This window comes from Myotis daubentonii, chromosome 2 (genome assembly GCF_963259705.1).
Source record: "Myotis daubentonii chromosome 2, mMyoDau2.1, whole genome shotgun sequence".
In the NCBI taxonomy this organism is placed as follows: Eukaryota; Metazoa; Chordata; class Mammalia; order Chiroptera; family Vespertilionidae; genus Myotis; species Myotis daubentonii.
Window position 1 is genome coordinate 127,520,387 of NC_081841.1, and position 19,644 is coordinate 127,540,030.

At 39.4% G+C, this 19,644-nt stretch overlaps 1 protein-coding gene across 2 annotated transcripts in view; it reads left to right on the forward strand.

Moving 5' to 3' along the window:
• The first annotated feature begins 6,912 nt into the window (after positions 1-6,912).
• The window catches only part of COG6 (component of oligomeric golgi complex 6), a 119,588-nt gene continuing 106,856 nt past the window's right edge, over positions 6,913-19,644 (forward strand). Inside the window, exons 1-3 of one of the 2 annotated variants that reach the window (XM_059684507.1) lie at positions 6,913-7,131; positions 10,073-10,216; positions 14,859-14,930. In XM_059684507.1, coding sequence (XP_059540490.1) covers positions 6,979-7,131; positions 10,073-10,216; positions 14,859-14,930 — 369 coding nt within the window. In that variant the 5' untranslated portion in view covers positions 6,913-6,978. The remainder of the gene's footprint in view (positions 7,132-10,072; positions 10,217-14,858; positions 14,931-19,644) is intronic. The other variant, XM_059684506.1, reaches the window with a different exon arrangement.

Below are 19,644 nucleotides of genomic sequence, written 5' to 3' on the forward strand. Positions count from 1 at the left end.
TTTGACCCAGCCAATATAACGGTATGTAAGAAATGTTTTAATAAAAATATTGTAACTTAATTTTTACAATATCCTGTTATACATAATTATTAATAATGAACTACAATGTTCACTAATGACTGATTACAATAATCATGTTGCATTCATTTCTCTTACGCACCTTATGTGCAGGCACACCATCTCTCTCCACTAATACTAGCAGCAAATATTTTAGCAGCCGATTGCCATGTCATTAGTTTTGTAATGACTTGTTTGGTGTGCACAACAGGAAATATTTCACTTTTGTAGAATGAGAAAAATAGGTTTATTTGAATTACACTTAATAATTTATGCAGTTATTCAGTGTCTGGTAAGTTAATGTTCAAGAAAAAATATTAATTTTTATTAAAATATTCTATTATTTTATGTTACTCATTTATTTCAGCCCTTTGTATTCAGCATGTCTCTATTGAAATAAACCTATGTTTCTATGAAAATGGAAGCTTTTGTGTTTTTGCGGCCCACATAAACTTAAATCTTATTTATTTGGCCCGTGTTAGCCTTTGAGTTTGACATGCTTGTTGTACAGCATCACTCATCTGATATGTTTTTAAGTCTGAGATTGGGTCTGGATTGAGGATCATGCCAGGGTGACAGGATCTGGATACTTTTTTGTTTGCAGCATTTCTGTTCATTAGGCTTTGGGAATCATCTCATTTTCCTTTCCTTTTTTGCTTTGTTTGTTTGTTAATCCTCATCTGAGGATATTTTTTTGATTTTAGAGAGAATGTGAAAGGGAGGAGGAGGAGAGAGAGAGAGAGAAACATCGATGTGAGAGAGACACATTGATTGGTTGCCTCCCACAGGGGCTGGGGATGGAGCCTACAACTGAGGTACGTGCCCTCGACCAGAATTGAACCTGAGACCCTTCAGTACTCAGGTTGACGCTCTAACCATTGAGCAATCGGCTAGGGCTGGAATCATCTCATCTTAATCAAATAGTCTTCCTCTTCTTTTCTCCTCTGAGATTACTACAGGACACTGTTTTCACTCTTTTAGACATAAGGAATAGGGCTGACCTCAATAATTCACAGTCCATATTTTATCAGGCCTCTCACACCAAGCTGGTGCTTCACAAAGGTGGCTCCCCAAGCTTTTCTCTCAGTTCTTCTCTCCATGGTACAAAGTGCCAGCTAGTGTTGAAGGCTCTGTTCCTTGGTCTCATGATTGAATTTCTTGTTCATAATGAATCACTTCATCTTTGACACCAGGCATCTCTTTGAACAGACTGGCTGAACACTGAAAACCAAATAACCCCAGATGTCAGCTCTTCGTTATGAGGAATGTAATCAGTCATAATCATACACCAATTGCTGGAGAGCAATTCAATTTTGCTAACCAGTTACTGTTGACAGCTTTGCTATCAAATCTCCTTTGATAGAGTCTTACCTGACTTAGATCTTGCTGTTTCTGTATACTTACTGCTTTAAGCTGAACCCCCAAATTCCATTGTATTAATATTTAAAATTAAAATCAACAATTACCCTAACACAGTGACAGAATGCTGCTGCTGAATGCCATGGAATTTCTCATTAATATTCACTTGTAGTTTGTAAAGAAATGGTTTAACAACTAAGCAACATATATATAATTCAAATATTGATTAACTGATCCATAAATCTGTATTCATAAAAAGAATTGCTTTTAACCATCTGTATTTGATTTTATGGTCTTAGCATTTTCAAAATTCATCATATTTCAGTAATAACATCTAATGTGCTTTTTCTAGTAGGCTGGTTATTAGAAAATATTTTCCAATTTTCTGATCAGCATAACTTTGCTTTAGGTTGCCAGGAATGACAACCTAATTTTCCAGTGAGATCTTTACCTAAAGGCTTAATAACCCTGAAATGCATATTATCATCATTAAACATGATTTACTGAATATATTTTAAGAACCTAAGACTGAACTAAGAATCTGATTTTCCTTACCCCAAATTAGTATGATACTTAGTTTGAATTTTTTTTGTTGATTGTGGCAATTTATTCCCTCTATGTGTAAACTATACACACATATGTCATGTTGTAACATTAGCTGACCATGTGCCCACCAAAGAGTAAATAAACAACCACCATCCTAACTGGATGTCTTTGTAAATTAAAAAAACAAAACCCGAAACCTTAATTTTTATATAAGAAAGTTTATTTATTTGTTCATCAACAAATATTTATTGAATGCATAAGGTATTATACTAATTTCTGCTGTGGGATATATAGATGAATAACACTGTTCTTTAAGGTATCTTATAAGCAAGGACACCGATGAGGAATGTATGCAAAAACACATACAAATTCCACTTGTTACTTATTTTTCCACAAACTCTAGGTTTGTGAGAATGAAAGAGAGAGAGAGAGAGAGAGAGAGAGAGAGAGAGAGAGAGAGAGAACAAAATTATTTCAGAAATAAAGTTTCTCTTTGGGACCTGTCATATTTGGACATCACTGAAAAACACATGTGATGAAGCCAGAACAGAGGAACACAAAATTTTAGTGTTCTGGAGGACAGTTAGAATGCAGATTATTGGGCCTCACCCTAAAGGTTTCTCACGCAGTGGATGTAGGGTGGGGCCTGAGAATTTGCTTTTTTGACAAGTTTCCAGGTGATGCTCATACAAGTTTTCCAGGAGCCACACTTAGAAAATAACACTGGATTTTTAGTAAAAGTTACATAAAGGCATTTTCTTTCTTCCTTCTTTTAAAGAAAGAATTTGCCTTTATTGATTTTAGAGAGGGGAAGGTAGAGGGAGAGAGAGAGAAACATCCTATCTAATAAAAGAGAAAAATGGTAATTGGCGTACGACGATACCCTTTTCATTGGCTAATCAGGGCTATATGCAAATTAACTGCCAACTAAGATTGGCAGTTAGCTGCCAACTAAGATTAGCAGTTAACTGCCAACAAGATGGTGGTTAATTTGCATATGTAGGCACAACGCAGGGAGGCGAAAGGGAAAGCAGGAAGAAGCCCCCTGCCAAGGACAATCAGGCGACTTTGCCTCCCTGGCCAGTGATAGCAGGAAGTAGGGGTGGAGCCAGCGATGGGAGCTGGGCACGGTCGAAGCTGGCAGTCCTGGGGCAGAGCCTGCAACCACGGGGAGCTGGGGGTCCTCTGCTGGAGGCCTCAGGCCTGGTCAAGGGGTCAATCCGGTGATTGGTGATCGGAGGGTGATGAGGGTCAACTCTTCTGGCCGAGGCATCAGGCCTGGGTGGGGGGCGGAGCTGGGGATTGGAGGGATATGATGGTCCCCTTGCCCAGGCCTGAAGCCTGGGTCAGAGGCGTCAGGCTTGGGCGGGGGGTGGAGCAAGCGATCAGAGGGAGATGGGGGTCCCCTGCCCAGGCATGATTCCTGGGCCAGAGGCCTCAGGCCTGGGCGGGGGCAAGAGCCAGTGATAAGGGGGAGATGGGGGTCCCCTGTCCAAGCCTGACACCTCTGGCGGAGGCGTCAGGCCTGGGCAAGGGGCCGATCAGGCGATTGGAGGGTGATGGGGGTCTACGCCTCTGGCCGAGGCATCAGGCCTGGGCTGGGGGCAGAACCAGTGATGGGGGGAAATGAGGGTCCCCTGCGCAGGCCTGACGCCTCTGTCAGAGGCGTCAGGCCTGGGCAAGGGGCCGATCCTGGGATTGGAGGGTGATGGGGGTCAACGCCTGAGGGCTCCCAGTATGTGAGAGGGGGCAGGCTGGGCTGAGGGACACTCCCCCCCCCACACACACACACCCAGTGCACGAATTTTGTGCACCGGGCCCCTAGTCCTATATAATAAAAGGGTATTATGCAATTAGACCAAACAGCAGAACAACCAAACAGCCAATCAAAGCATAATATGCTAATGATATGCTAAGGCTGCTCAACTGGTCGCTATGACATGTACTGACCACCAATGGGCAGACAGTCAACTGTTCTACCAGTCATTATGACACACACTGACCACTAGGGGGCAGATGCTCTGACTGGTAGGTTAGCTTGCTGCTGGGGTCCGGCAGATCAGGACTGAGCTCGATGGGCCAGACATGCGCTGGAGCCCTCCTGCGGTCCCTCCCCTGTCTGATCGTGCACCGGTGGGGTCCCTCAGCCTGGCCTGTACCCTCTCGCAATCTGGGACTTCTCTGGGGATGTCGGAGAGCCAGTTTCAGCCTGATTCCGCAGGCCACTCCCCTTGGGAGGGTGCCAGAGGCAGAGCTCATGGCTGGCTAGAGCTGCTGCAGCAGCACAAGCCTCTCCCAAAGGGGACTAATTGGGCGCAAGCCTGTGGCAGGCACAGTGGGGCTGGGATGAGCGGGAGCCACAGGTAGGAGCTGCAGGCAGCATTGGACTGTGGGTTTCAGCCTGATCCCTGTAGGCCACCCAGAGGGACTCCACCTGTGCACGAATTCGTGCACCGGACCTCTAGTCAATGATAAAAGAGAACCATAATTGGCTTGCATCCCAACTGGGAATTGTATCATGACCTACTGGCTCATAGGTCTATGCTCAACCACTGAGCAACACCAGCCAGGCCATTTCTTTTTAAAGCATTTCTTCTTTTCCTCTCTTTTTTTCCTCTCTGTTCCTCCTACAAAATTAATATCCAGAAATCTGTTGCACTTTTATAAACCAATAATGAACTATCAGAAAGATTAATTAATAAAACAATCCCATTTACAATTGTACTAGAAAAATAAAATACCTAGTAATAAATTTAACCAAGGAGGTAAAATACCTGTAAAAGACACTGAAGAAAGAAAGTGAAGATACAAATAAATGGAAGCATATATTGTGCTCATGGTTAGGAAGAACAATATTATTAAAATGTCTATACCATCCAAAATACTCTATAGACTTAATACAATCTCTATTAAAATATCAAAGACTTTTTTTACAGAAGTAGAACAAATAATTCCAAAATTTATATGGAACCACAAAAGACCCTGAATAGCCAAAGCAATATTGAGAAAGAAGAACCTGATATCAAGCTATACTAAAAGGCTATATTAATTAAAACATCATGGTACTGGCATAAAAGCAGACACATGCATCACAAGAGGTTCAGAGACTTTATTCTGACCCCAATTTTAAAATACTTATTTTAAAAATATATATATACATATATATTTGTATTGATTTCAGAGAGGGAGAGAGAGTGAAAAAGTTATAGAAACATCAATGATGAGAGAGAATCATTGATCAGCTGCCTCCTGCATGCTTCCTACTAGGAACAGAGCTGGAAACCAGGGCATGCTCCCAGACCAGGAATCCAACTGTAATATTTTAATAGAGATTGTATTAAATCTATACAGTGTTTTGACCTATTACTAGGTTCATAGGTCAAGGCTCAACCACTGGAGCCACACCGGTGGGGTCTGACCCAAATTTTAAACAGTGAGAAAAGAAAGAATAGAAATAATGATGCTTGTCATCTAGAACTTCCTAGGAATATATTTCTAATATAGTTACTCATTTCTTTGTTATTTATTCTATAGCTACATTGGCTTTGGCCAATTTGTGGAACAATCAAGTTCTTCCTTGGTTTGGGAACTTTGTATTTATACTTTCTCCTGCGGGAATGATTTTACCCTATGTTTCACTTTCTTCAAATCTGTTTAATGGGCAATTACTTTCCAGACCTTCCTGGGTGAAGTAGGCCTCCCTCTCCATTACTATTTCATTGAACAGCACTTCCTTTCCTTTAGCACTAATCACAGTCCAATAACATTTTTTTAAGTCCTTTGTCTCAGACACAAAATGTAGATCTTCCAATGCCTACCAGAGTATCTGGCTCATAAAATGCCTTCAATAAATACTTTTCAAACAAAAGAGGGGGAGGTGGTAGGGGGCATAGAGAGGAAAAATGGCGATGGAAATAAATAAATAAATAAATAAATAAATAAATAAATAAATAAATAAAAGAAAAGCATTCAGGGAAGGTGAATTTGATTTGAATTAACTTTTAGTGAATTTAAATGCCAGGCATAGGTTTCAGTGTGTTTTCCTAATACTTATGTCACAGGATTCCAAGTCAGAAGGAATAGGGAAACTAAGACAGGAAAATTAAATAAAGGCCAAACAGTGTGGAAATTTGCAGCCAGCTGGTAACCAACAAGCCATTATCTTCCCCAGCCAAGGACATGAGAGCAAATGGTTAAAAAAAACCCTCCCAACTAAGAGAATGCAGAAAGGGAGGGGTGATGGGGAAAGCAAAAAAGGGCAGTTTTACTCCTTAAGCAGAGAAGCCAACAATTTTAAGGCTTGGCAAGATAAAGTTGTCAGGTGCTTCTCATGATTTCTGGGAAGGCCACAACAAAGTAAAAAAAGGAACTTTGAAAATTAATCTATGCCAAATATTCAACGAAGAAATTTTAAATCCTATAAACAAAAGGGTATATAACACTTTGGATCCCCACCCAACCTGCTCTTCAAATTAGCTGTAAGCCTGTCTGCATTGTCATAAACCAGATGTATCAGTTCGCTTGCTTTGCTTTTTCAATAAAGGTGCATGCTTTAATTGCTTTAATAAAGTGGCTTTTCACAATACAGTCAAGGTCCTTCATATAAACACATTTATATGAGAAGACAAGAATCGAGATTAGGAACAGCTCTCTCCCACTGACTCAGGGGGCTGTCCTGTCCGTAACACCTCTCTGGTGTTGGGGAGAGGAGGCTGACTATAACATCAGCTTATACTCTCATAGATTCAGGATTATGAAATCCTTTTAATCCCATAAATATTAACCCAGAACGCTAAACCTGACTGCAATTCAGACCACGTTGGTCCCCTCCTCTCACGCTGAGGGCTTTGCTCCGCCTCTCGTTACCTTCTCCAGCCTTATCGCTGCCCTGGGCCTGGCAGAGCGGGGCGGTGCCTGCAGAGCCATCCCCGCGCATGCGCGGCACCCAGCGCACGCGCAGTACTCGGCTGCCGGTCTGCGGCGGCCACGGCAGAGCTGGGGGCGGACTCCTGCGCTATGGCCGAGGGGAGCGCGGAGGCAGTCGCAGTCCCCGTCTCCGGGGCTGCCAACGGCCTCAGCAATGGGGCAGGCGGGCCCTCGGCGCAACCCAACAACCCGCTGTCGCGGAAGCTGCATAAGATTTTGGAGACGCGGTTGGACAACGACAAGGTAACCGGAGCTGGCTGGACTGGGGCGTGCGTCGCCCGCGAGGCTGAACCGGGACCCTCTGTCCGACACCCAGTCCCCCGCCGGGAGGACACCCCGGACCCTCGCGGGGAGGGTGACGAGGGAGGCGAGGAGCCCTGGGAAAGGAAAGCGGTTTCCTGGGTATCCCTCCTATTTGAAAAGGTTCTTGATAAGTTCGGATCTGGGAGGAAAAGCGTGGGGCCCCTCGCGAAACCTCGGGGTTGTTGGGGTCTGAATTGGGAGAGGGTAGGAGAAAAAACCGATGCCAAAGCGCAAAATACAAGAGACACCGTGAGTCGGGGACACGAGGACCAGGAGGGCAGGGTCAGGTGTAACTGAGCATTTCCATTGACAAGTGAAAACAATTAAAATATGACATTATTTTACTTCTTATTTATGTTATATTTTATGTAAGGCAACGCGAAAGAACTTGCTCGTGGCTAAGATGAAATAATATTTACTGGTCTAAGTACTTCCTGTGATTTGTGGGCTCAAGCTGTATATCTGTACAAAATAGATTGTCCACATCCTCACCCAAGTATTTCCTGAAATTTAGATTGGACTTTCTAGCTCCTGTCATAGCTGGTGATCTCTTCTCTATCACCGAGTCTCTAGTAAATTGGCCTCAGTGATAATATATCACTGAGCTTTATAAATTTGTAGGTTACTGAAAACAAGCTGTCGGTAAGAATTTGTGTGTAAAAAATAACAGTATAATATAATGAGTAAGACTGTTTCTAGGCTACCACTTATTAGATAAAACCACCAAATTGGTGCATTATGATTTAAGTTAATCTGTTAACTTCTTTAAGCTTATGTTTTATTATTTCTAAATTGTGAATACTGCTAGTAACCTCAGGATTGTTGTGAGGGTTCAATGAAAGAATCCAGGTGAAGTGCTCAGACAAATGCCAGGCACTTACTGTTTGTTATTAAATGTTAATTTTATCATACAACTTATTAAGTGTTTAAAACAGTATCAAATATTGATATTTATTATCTCATTTAATACAGCTACTCCAATAAATTGACATTATTTCCTTTTACCCATGAGAAAAAGAAGGTATGTAGAGAGTGTAAGTTACATCATATAACTAGTAATTGGTGGAGTTGTAATTTACACTCAAGTCTGTGTGATTTTGTTCATTCAGCATTTACTGACTACTTCTTTGTAGTCAGTAAATGCAGTAGCCAAGCCCTAACACATTCCAAGACGGTAGTCTAAAGAGCCCATGGACAAAGACAAGTGTGGTGAAGGCCTGAGGAGGGGGTGTGGCAAAGGGGAAAATGGGGGACATCTGTAATAGTGTCAACAATGACAAAAAAGATATTTTTTCTCTCTCTTAAGTATTAAATTGAATTTAAATAGCTTTACTATTTTTGTCAATCTAGCCAGTATTTCAAAATAACATTTTAACTGAAACATGGAAGGGTAAGCCTGTTAGACTATATAGTGTGTTAGTTTGGTTATAGGAATTCATATATGTAAGATTTAGGTTCCTGTTTTATATCTTGGGCCTGGTCCTCTGTCCTCTCTCCTCTATTCATCTCTCTATAGAAGAACTCTCTTATTTTCATAGTTTTAAATACCAAAAAGCATTATGACTCTCAGATTTATAATCCTATTTCTGACATCTCTACGGAGATCCAGATTTGTACAATCATTTGTCCATATGGCACCTCCAATTGGTTACTTGATCGACATAATAAAAACTTAACATCACTAGAACTCTTTTTCTCCAAACTGGTTCTCTCCCCACTGTTAGTAAAGAACATGACCTTTTACCCATATAATCAAGAAGCATGTAAGTAATGTTTGATACCTGTCATTTTTTTTCACATCCCACATCCAATCCATTAACAAGTCTTATAGGCTCTACCTTGAAAAAACTATTTTTTGCAATGTCACCTGCAGTACTGCTACCATGTTGGTGTATGCTGCTGTCAAATCTTGCTTGGATTGTTTTAGTTTTTCCCTACTTGCTGCTTTTCTTGCCCCCTTCTACCACCCATCCTCACAAAGTTGGAACAAACTTTTAAATATGTAAAGTATATTACATTACTCCTTTGCTTAAAACCTCTAGTAGTTTCCCTTAGCTTTAGTCACATTGGCCTTTCTGCTGCTTTAGGATCTTTGTTTTCATTTCCTTTGTCTGTAGAAGGCTTTGCCCCCACTGATGCCTCTTTCCTATCACTGAGGCCTAAGTTCAAAAGTCACATCAAAGAGGCCTTCCTCTCCAAGTTTCTTTACATTTTGCTTCTATTTACTCAGTTCCTAGCCTGCAGGCTACCGTTGGTATTTATTTCTTTTATATATCCTTCCAGAAAAAGATTTATATAAGCATATAAGAATTTTCACCTTTTTTTAAAAAATATATATATATATATATTTATTGATTTCAGAGAGGAAGGGAGAGGGAGAGAGAGCTAGAAACATCAATGATGAGAGAGAATCATTGATCGGCTGCCTCCCGCACGCCCCCCACTGGTGATGGAGCCTACAACCCGGGCAAGTGCCCCTGACCAGAATCGAACCCAGGACCCTTCAGACTGCAGGATAGTGCTCTATCCACTGAGCCAAACCAGCTAGGGCAAATTTTCACCTTTTTAAAATGGATGTATCATAATTTCTTTAACCAATCCCCTTTAAATAGACATTAAAGTCATTTCTAATCTTTGCAATTACAAACAGTTCTGAAGTAAATAACCTTGTATACATGCCACAATACACAGTAAGAATATCCTTATTATGTTTCAGAAATAATACTGGTACTGTTCAGTAATGTGAAGGTCATTCAGCATTTTGGGGGTTGTTTAATGGAAAAAAATTATTTGAAAATGATTTTATTAATTTTTGGCTCGAGACTTATGAAAACATTTGAAAATTGTTCCCAATAATTTTCTTCTATCATCACTTGTTTAGGAAATGTTGGAAGCTCTCAAGGCACTTTCAACCTTTTTTGTTGAAAATAGTTTGCGGACTCGAAGAAATTTACGTGGAGATATTGAACGCAGAAGTTTAGCCATCAATGAAGAATTTGTGAGCATTTTCAAGGAAGTGAAGGAAGTATGTAAACTCTTTTCATTAAGCATTTATTGAAAATTTACTATATGCCTGACTCTGTACTAAGTATTTTTATTAATTAGGTTGACATATTTGCTATTCATGTATCATGTTCAAATAGAAAATTTAACTATTTACTCTAGAAGCATCTGGGTCTGTGGATTAGAGTGATTTCTGAATTTGTGACTTCCACTAATGCTGGTTCTTAAAAAGTTGTAACATTTTTTTCTAGGATATTCTCTGTGGAATTTTAGCTTTTTAAACAATAATAATGATAATAATAAATAACAATTCTCTGAATAGTTTTCCAGTAGAGATATTCCCTCATTGAATAAACCTCCCTTGGATAACCACTTCCCCGGTGGAGGTAATTAAGGTTGAATTCCTTTAAAACATTTTAAATTATGAAAATTTCAGATTAATTAAGATGAATACTTCAGTGTGTAAATAATGATTCATCATACTTGAGTGAGCAGTCTACTCATCATCAGGTAAAATGAATTTTATTTTTTATGGTCTATTTTCATTATATAATATATTGTTAGTTATGTTAATATGACATCATAATATTACATAGTTAATATTTCTGTGTGAGTTGTATGAGAGTGATACATGGTTTCAATGAGTACTTAATAAAAACATTTTAAACAGCTTAGTAGGTTTTCATTGAGTAAAGACTAATAATCTAGAAGGTTAAATGGAAAGTAAAGTGGTGTTCACCAAAATAGGAAGAACTGGTAGCTAGCAATGAGTACATCCAGATTTGGCTCTCTAAACACCCTTTCCCACTGAAAGAAACAATGTTATCAGTACCAGAAAGTAAGAAAGCTGTCTATGATGATTGGGAAAGTATCAGAAAGACTGGAGCTACTTGAAAAGGCTTCTACTGACCAAACGTAGGACTATTTGAGCATCAGTAAGAATAACTCAGTGGACTGAAACACATCAAACATGTTTAGTCTGTGAATTCATAATGATATCGAAAACCGAACAAAACCCTCATTAGTTATCTTTAGTGGATATAAGAGAACCAACTTATTATTTTGAAAACTTTGAAATAAAAGGAAAGAATTAAACATTAATCCTACCTTTCATACCAATTATATAGGGTTGTTGAGGGCAAGCTTTTCTTTATAGAAATTCTAGAGGCCCGGTGCACGACATTCGTGCACTGGGGGGGGGGGGGGGCGGTCAGCCTAGCCTGTGCCCTGTCGCAGTCCAGGACCCCTCACTGCTTACCGCCTGCCTGCTCGCTGCTCCTTAGCGCTGCCAGGGAGGCGGGAGAGGTTCCTACCACCGCTGTGCTTTCCAGCCAGCTGTGAGGCCGGCTTCTGGCTGAGCAGCACTCCCGCTGTGGGAACGCACTGACCACCAGGGAGCAGCTTCTGCGTTGAGCATCTGCCCCTTGGTGGTCAGTGCACATGATAGCAACCAGTCATTCCACCATTCAGTCGATTTGCATATTAGGCTTTTATTATATAGGATTCCAGCTAATAAATGAAGAAGAAATGGTAGAATTAGATTAGAAGTTGCAACCACTCTTGAATATGTGGGTCTAGCTCAGGGTTTTTCAACATTCTACATTTTACAATGTACAATTTTTAGTAGCATCTCTAGCCTCTAAACACTAGATGCCAGTAACACCATTTCCCCCCAGTTATTTCAATCAAAAAATGTCTCCAGACAATGCCAAATGCCCTCTTGCAGGGCAAAACTGCCCCAGTTGAGAACCATTGATCAAGCCTTTAGTCATCACTTGCTGCTACCTTCACAAAAAGAGGAAAAACCATATATGTGACCATTAATAAAGGTATACAACACCAGAATTCTTGCCAGAAAATGGAACCAGATATAATCAAGCTTCTAGATCTAACTGCTGCAGTTTATAGGAAATGCAGGCATCAGAGGAGTATATTAACAGCACAAAGACTGTCAGCAAAATCTGGAATGTTGGAAACTGTATGGGCAAATGAACTGGTTTCTTCAACAAATAAATTGAAAAAAAAAGAAGATGGATAGAGAAAGAGAGAAAAAAAGGAAGGAAGAAAGAAAAAGAGAGAGAGAGAGAGGGAGGGAGGGAGGGAGGGAGGGAAGGAGGGGGAGGGCCCTGGTTAGATAATCCAGTTGGTTAGAGAGCCTCCCTGATACGCCAAGGTTTCAGGTTTGATCCAGTTCACATATAAGAATCAACCTATGAATGAGTAAATAAGTGGAACAAGAAATTGATGTTTCTCTTTCTCTCTCTCTAAGCAATAAAAAAAAAAAGAAGAAATATTCAATTAATTACTGTTTTGAATCTTCTTTAGTTCCTGATGTGAACAAATTGGTAAAAAATTGAGACAATTGGGGAAATTTGAACACTGATTAGATATTTGTTATTAAGAGATTATTATCAGGAGGGAGGGGGGTAAGAGATCAACCAAAGGACTTGTATGCATACATATTATTAAATGATTAGATATGTAAATAGCATTGTGTCTTTTTTTTGAGTCCTCGTAGAAATACATATGGATATGTTTATGGATGAAATTATATGATATCTGGAATTCAAAATGATTTTGTTTGTGGGGGAAGGAGAAAGTGGGTGGGGAGAGAGGAAGAAAGTGGGTAGAGATGAAACAAAGGTGGTCACAAGTTGGTAATTGTTGAACCAGATAATATGTACATGGGCATTCATAGTATCTCAACTTTTGGATAGTTTTGAAAATTCTACATAACAAAAAAGATTTTAAAGAATTTATCATACTCTAGTTGTATTTCACAACCTATAATTTTATTTAATTAGGGAAAAAAGAAGACAGTTTACTCTAAGTTCAAAGACTACAGTGTAAAAAGCTCTTGAATTACAATTTAGCAAATCTCTAGATTTAAGTCATATATTAAGAGATGTAATTTCTATTATTTTACAAAGCAAACCCATTTAATATGGTAGCTAAAGTAAATATTAGAAGTAGTTATTGTTGACCTACCTGACTGATAATGTCATAGTACTATTCTTTTTATATTATACGGTAAAATTTAAGGGAATGGTGAGATGAGTTTGTGTATCTGCTATTGCTGATATCAATTGATACCTGCTTCTTTTATTATTTATATCAAAACAGTTTAGAACTTAGTTTAGTAATTTGAATTACATACTGATTATTGACAGATATAAAGAGTAGCATTTGAAAATATCTAAAACATATGGTGCTATAATTTTTATAATATAAAGTACTTAATAGGGAGAAGGGAAAAAATCTTAATTCTAGAACTGAGATTTATGCTTTTATTCTTATAAGTGACTTCCTAATTCTGGTTCATCCTCATGTTTTATTTATAGCCCTGCTTGGCTGCTTTATTTTTATTTTTATTGATTTTAGAGAGAGAGGAAGGGAAAGAGAGAGAGAGAGAGAAACATCAATTTTTATTGTTCTACTTATTTATGCATTCATTCTTTTGAAAAATTATTTACATATTTTTATTGAATTTATTGGGGTGACATTGGTCAACATAAACATATAGGTTTTAGGTGTGGGTTTCTATGTTACAAGATGTGTATATTGCACTGTGCCCACTATGTAAAGTCAAATCTTCTCCCGTCACCTTATATTAGGACCACTTTCTTCTCCACCCCCTTCCCTCTGATATCCACCACACTGTTCTTTGTGTTCACGAGTTTCAGTTTTATATCCCACATATAAGTGAAATCATATGGTTCTTGTCTTTTTCTGACTGACTTGTTTCACTTAGAATAATGTTCTCAAGGTCAATCCATGTTGTTGCAAGTGGCAGTATTTTATCCTTTCTAAGGCTGAGTAGTATTTCATTGTGTATATGTACCACATCTCCTTTATCCAGTCCTCTATCGCAGGGCACTTTGGTTGTTTCCATGTCTTGGCCACCATGAATAATGCCGCAGTGAACATAAGGTTGCATATATCTTTGTGAATACATGATTTCGAGATTTTTGGGTGTATATCCAGAAGAGGGATTTGCTGGGTCATACAGTAGCTCTATTCTCAATATTTTGAGGAATCACCAGACTTCCTAGTTTGTGTACCAGTCTACATTCCCACCAGCAGTGAATGAGGGTTCCCTTTTTTCCACATCATTGGTTGATTCTTGTATGTGCCCTGACCAGGGATGGAACCTGCAACCTTGTCATTTCAGGACAATACTCTAACCAGCTGAGCTACTTGGCTAGGGCTTGGCTGCTTGATGCCCCCAGTTGGCCCACCCCTTCATAAAACTGTCCAGTTTCTACTAGAACGTCTGTCTGGGCATTGTGTTGAAAGGGGCCAGACCGTAAGACCCAGTCTACCACTGAAACTTTCATTCTTCGCATATCTTTCTGTTATGAGGCACTGAATTGAAGTAGAAAAAAGAAGGTAACAGTGAATTATGAAGCTAAATGTGATTTTGTGACATATTTTCATAGTAAGAGATTGGTTCAGTTAAGCATTTGCCATTGTTTATTTCACTAGTTTGTTTTACACCTTTTCTAACACTAGATGTTATTCTTTTTAATCATTTCCAGTCTTAAATATGGGATATTTAGTTATGTTTTGGGGGAAAAAATTCATGGGTTGAAAATCAGGATTTGGCTAAGAGAAGAAAAAAAATTTTAACAGTATATTTAATGGTGTTACTTTTCTCCTTTTAGGAACTTGAAAGCATAAATGAAGATGTTCAAGCAATGAGTAGCTGTTGTCAAGATATGACAAGTCGCTTACAGGTACTGTATAATGGTTAGATTTTAGCATAGTTCCTGGTGCAAAGTAACTGTTAGATAGGTCTACAAAATGTATGGATATCTACTACATCATGCCCTGCCAGGGTCCAACCCCAGCAGGTCCAGGGGTTCCCAAAGGCGTAGACGGAGTCGGCGAAGAAGGAATGACACGGAGACAGCACTCAGTTATCAGCAGCCTAGCCAGGATCTCTAGCCAGGATCTCCAGCCAAGTTCTGGTCTGGATCTCCAGAGAGGTTCTGCTTAGGATCTCCAGAGAGGTTCTGTCCAGGTTCTCCAGTCAGGTTCAGTAGCCAGGTTGTGTCTGAGATCTCTAGCCAGGTTCGGTCACCATGTTCTAGTCAGGTTCTCTTGCCAATTTCTGTAGTCAGGTTCAGTCCAGGATCTTTTGCCATGTTCTCTCCAGCGAAGTTCTTCTGTCTGTAGGTTCTCTGTTCTAAGTTCTGTCTTTCTGTCTTGTTACATCTGTATTTATACCAGTTGATTCAATCCCATCAATCTCTATTCCAAAGGTTAGGGCGTTTCTTATCTCCATTCCAGGGAGTAAAGATTATGTAGCTTAAGCATGATTGTTCGTAGTTAAAGTGATTAATTACCCGCCTGGCACTTAGTTAAGGGGTTTTATTCCCTCCCTAACTTCAGGGGAAAATCCCTACCTGGGGAAACAACCTTTCTCAGAGGTGACCTTGGTTAAAACACATAGTGCCAAGAAGGTGAGCAAACATATTAAGAAAAGTATGCCATATATGCCAGGTCCCTTGAAACAGCAAGCATGGACCGGCTCCCGGCAATGCCCTATAGGAAGCTGGTAATATTGTTAACTCCAGAAGCCTTTATATTTTGATCTGGCTGGTACAGAGCTAACTGTGTAGAATTTTGATAAACCTTTCAATCCCACATATATGCTGTAAGTCCAGCAGAAATAATTTCTTAATAGAAAGCCTTAGGAGTAAGTTCAAATTTAAGCTTAATTATGATTCATGCTCAGCCTAAAAAAAAAAAAATCTCAGGAAAATATGTATAATTTTACTCATAGTCTGTTTATTAAAACTGTTCTGAACCTCTATTTTGACTGTGGAGTTAGCATTTAATCTAATTACCCTCAGTCATGTGATTCTGGAATAGGTTCTTCCTAAGTTAAAATTCAGTCATCATTATTTCTACTACCTTCACATTTTTATTACAAACTTTTATCTATAAGCTTCTCTTGGACCTATTGTCAGCTACAATTATTATAGGAAGAATCATGAATCTATGCATGTTCCATAGAATAATTGTAGGTACTTGTGTGATCTGTCTGCAGAACTCGTCAATTTCTTGTTTCTAAAATTTTAGCTTTCCTAGCGTTTTTAATTTTTTTATTCTTAACTAACATATCAAATATTATTGCTATATTTATTTTCTAATTTTTAGATCTTTGTTAATTATACAATACCTAAATAATCATATGAACTTCTATATATTCTTTTCACTTTTTTGTACTTACTTTTGTTGCGTAGTAATTGATTTTGTTTGACTTTTCTTTCCAGCACTTGCAAGATTTCCTCATAGCTTTTTATATTGAACTAGAGGCCCAGTGCACGAAATTTGTGCACTTGGTGGGGCGGGGGTGCTCAGCCCAGCCTGTGCCCTCTCACAGTGCAGTCCAGGAGCCCTGGGGAGATATCCAACTGATGGTTTAGGCCAGCCGTGGGCAAACTACGGCCCGCGGGCTGGATCCGGCCCGTTTGAAATGAATAAAACTATTGAAAAAAAAGACCGTACCCTTTTATGTAATGATGTTTACTTTGAATTTATATTAGTTCACACAAACACTCCATCCATGCTTTTGTTCTGGCCCTCTGGTCCAGTTTAAGAACCCATTGTGGCCCTCGAGTCAAAAAGTTTGCCCACCCCTGGTTTAGGCCTAAGCTAGCAGTCGGACATCCTTAGCGCTTCTGTGGAGGCGGGAGAGGCTCCCGCCACCACCGCTGAGCTCACCAGCTGTGACCCTGGCTTCTGGTACACTGACCACCAGGGGGCAGCTCCTTCATTGAGCATCTACCCTCAATGGTCAGTGTGCATCATAGCATCCGGTTCAGTTAATTTGCATATTAGCCTTTTATTATCTACTTATATAAAAACCCTGGGTGGTGTTCATCACGATCACAACCACCGCGACCAAGCGGAAGGAAGTCAGTCCAGCAGGGGATGTCTTGGCAATGGCCGCGCCCTCCCCTGAGCTGTTTCCCGGAGCTGTTTCCTGTAAGGGTGGGGTTTGAGGCAAGAACCCGCCCTGCGAGCGTGGAGGCATATCTTTCTAAAGTGTGCCGCGCCAGCATGGCCAGGGGTGAACCTGAGTGGGGGTTGGTGGCTGAAAGGCTTAGAAAAGACAGACGAGAATGAAAGCCGAGTCTCGGTGGGACGCTGCTTCTCTGAGAGGCAGTGACCATGCCCACAGCCATGCCTTTATTTTATAGCAGATGCTACGAGGCAAAGTAAGGGCATGACCAAGACGTTTACAACATTCTCCTGGGTTTCAATCCTACTCAACTACATGCACTGAACTCTATCAAGCCTACATCACTCAGGCATGTGGGGCCACGTGCTTGGACCATAGGTTCAAGCTTACAACTACAACTGTTGGCTATAATTGTGCTGGGAGGGCCCTGCCCTCCAAGCTGGGACTTGCACGTGGCGATGATGTGCCCTCTCATCAGTCCAAGGCTTGAACCTATCCAAAACACTGTAGCGGCTCCCCACAATAAAGTTTTAATTATGTTTCTTTGTTACTGATGTTGTGGCCCCACCCCATAACAAAGAAACAATTTCCGGAGGATGAGGCTCAGGAATCAGGATTTTAAAAAGATTCCCAGGTGATTCTAATGTGCAGCCAAGGTTGAGAACCACTGCTGTAGATAATATTAAAAATATATCTAAATGTGCAATTCTTTGTCCAAAAAATGAGCATGTTCAAAAATTAAATGAAGAAAATTTGGATATACTCAATGGAGATTTTCACACATATTTGAGTGATGATTCCATTGATTCCACAGATGATGCTGAAAAGGAAAATTTTCCCATCGAATTTCTTAATAGTATTACTCCTTTGGGAATGCCGTGTCATAAATTAAAATTGAAAGTGGGTGCAATCATCATGCTATTGAGAAATCTCAATAGTAACTGGGGTCTTTGTAATGGTACCAGATTTATTATCAAAAGATTATGACCTAACATTATCAAAGCTGAAGTATTAACAGGATCTGCAGAGGGGAGAGGCTGTTCTGATTCCAAGAATTAATTTGTCTCCATCTGACACTGGCCTCCCATTTAAATTGATTTGATGATGGTTTCCCGTGATGCCAGCATTTGTGATGACTATTGATAAATCACAAGGACAAACTCTAGACAGAGTAGACATATTCCTACCTGAACCCGTTTTTGCACATGCTCAGTTATATGTTGCTTTCTCTCGAGTTTGAAGAGCATGTGATGTTACAGTTAAAGTTCTAAGTACTTCATCACAAGGGAAATTAGTCAAGCACTCTGAAAGTGTTTTCAGTCTTAATGTGGTGTACAGGGAGATATTAGAATAAGTTTAATCACTTTATCAGTCATTGTTTGCATCACTGTTGTTTTTATATCATGTTTTTGTTGTTTTCATATCATGTTTTTGTCGTTTTTATATCATGCCTCTTGTTATATCCTTTTGTTACTGTTTATTTATTAATAAATTTATATATTATTTTCATATACATTTTACTAATTTCCTTTCATCTCTCACACTTCTATTATAGAGAAAGGACAAATAGCAATATTAAAATATCTCTGCTAATTAATTCCCTTTTTAAAAAAATATATTTTATTGATTTTTTACAGAGAGGAAGGGAGAGGGATAGAGAGTTAGAAACATCAATGAGAGAAAAACATTGATCAGCTGCCTCCTACACACTTCCCACTGGGGATGTGCCCGCAACCAAGGTACATGCCCTTGACCGGAATTGAACCCGGGACCCTTGAGTCTGAAGACCGATGCTCTATTCACTGAGCCAAACCGCTTAGGGCAATTAATTCCCTTTTAGTGTGCAAGAATTTTGTGCACCGGGCTACTAGTATAGGATATTTAAAAATATTTTATACTACTTATTGTTTACATTCATTATTTTTTAATTTAATTTATTGGGGTTACTGTTGGTTAATAACATTTTATGGGCTTCGGGTGTACAATTGTATAATACATCATCTGTATGGCATTGTGTGTTCACCATCCTAAGTGCAATGTTAGGTGGAAAAGGACAAGAACCATATGATTTCACTCATGTATGATACATTCATTTTTTATTCTCAGATTAGAAGGTGTTATTTTGCAAATCTTAATTATTGGCACTAATTTATTTAGATATAGTGTTAATTGTACCCACTTATACTATCAACTCTAGAATAATGTTTTCAATTCATTTATTTATAAAAAGAAGTATATCCTCTCTCTTTTACATTATAGGGTGTTATAATGACTTATGGAGTATTATAATTTAATTAATTAATTTTTCTAAATGCTTTGGATTTAGGACATTTTAGAAAATATTATGAGATGCATTCAGAAATTTAATCAGAAATCTTTTGGTATGCTATGGTTTATCCCTTTGGCTGTGGTTGTACTTTAATAAATTACATTTGTAGTCGTTTTTATTATTTAATGAGAAATAATCATCTTTAACA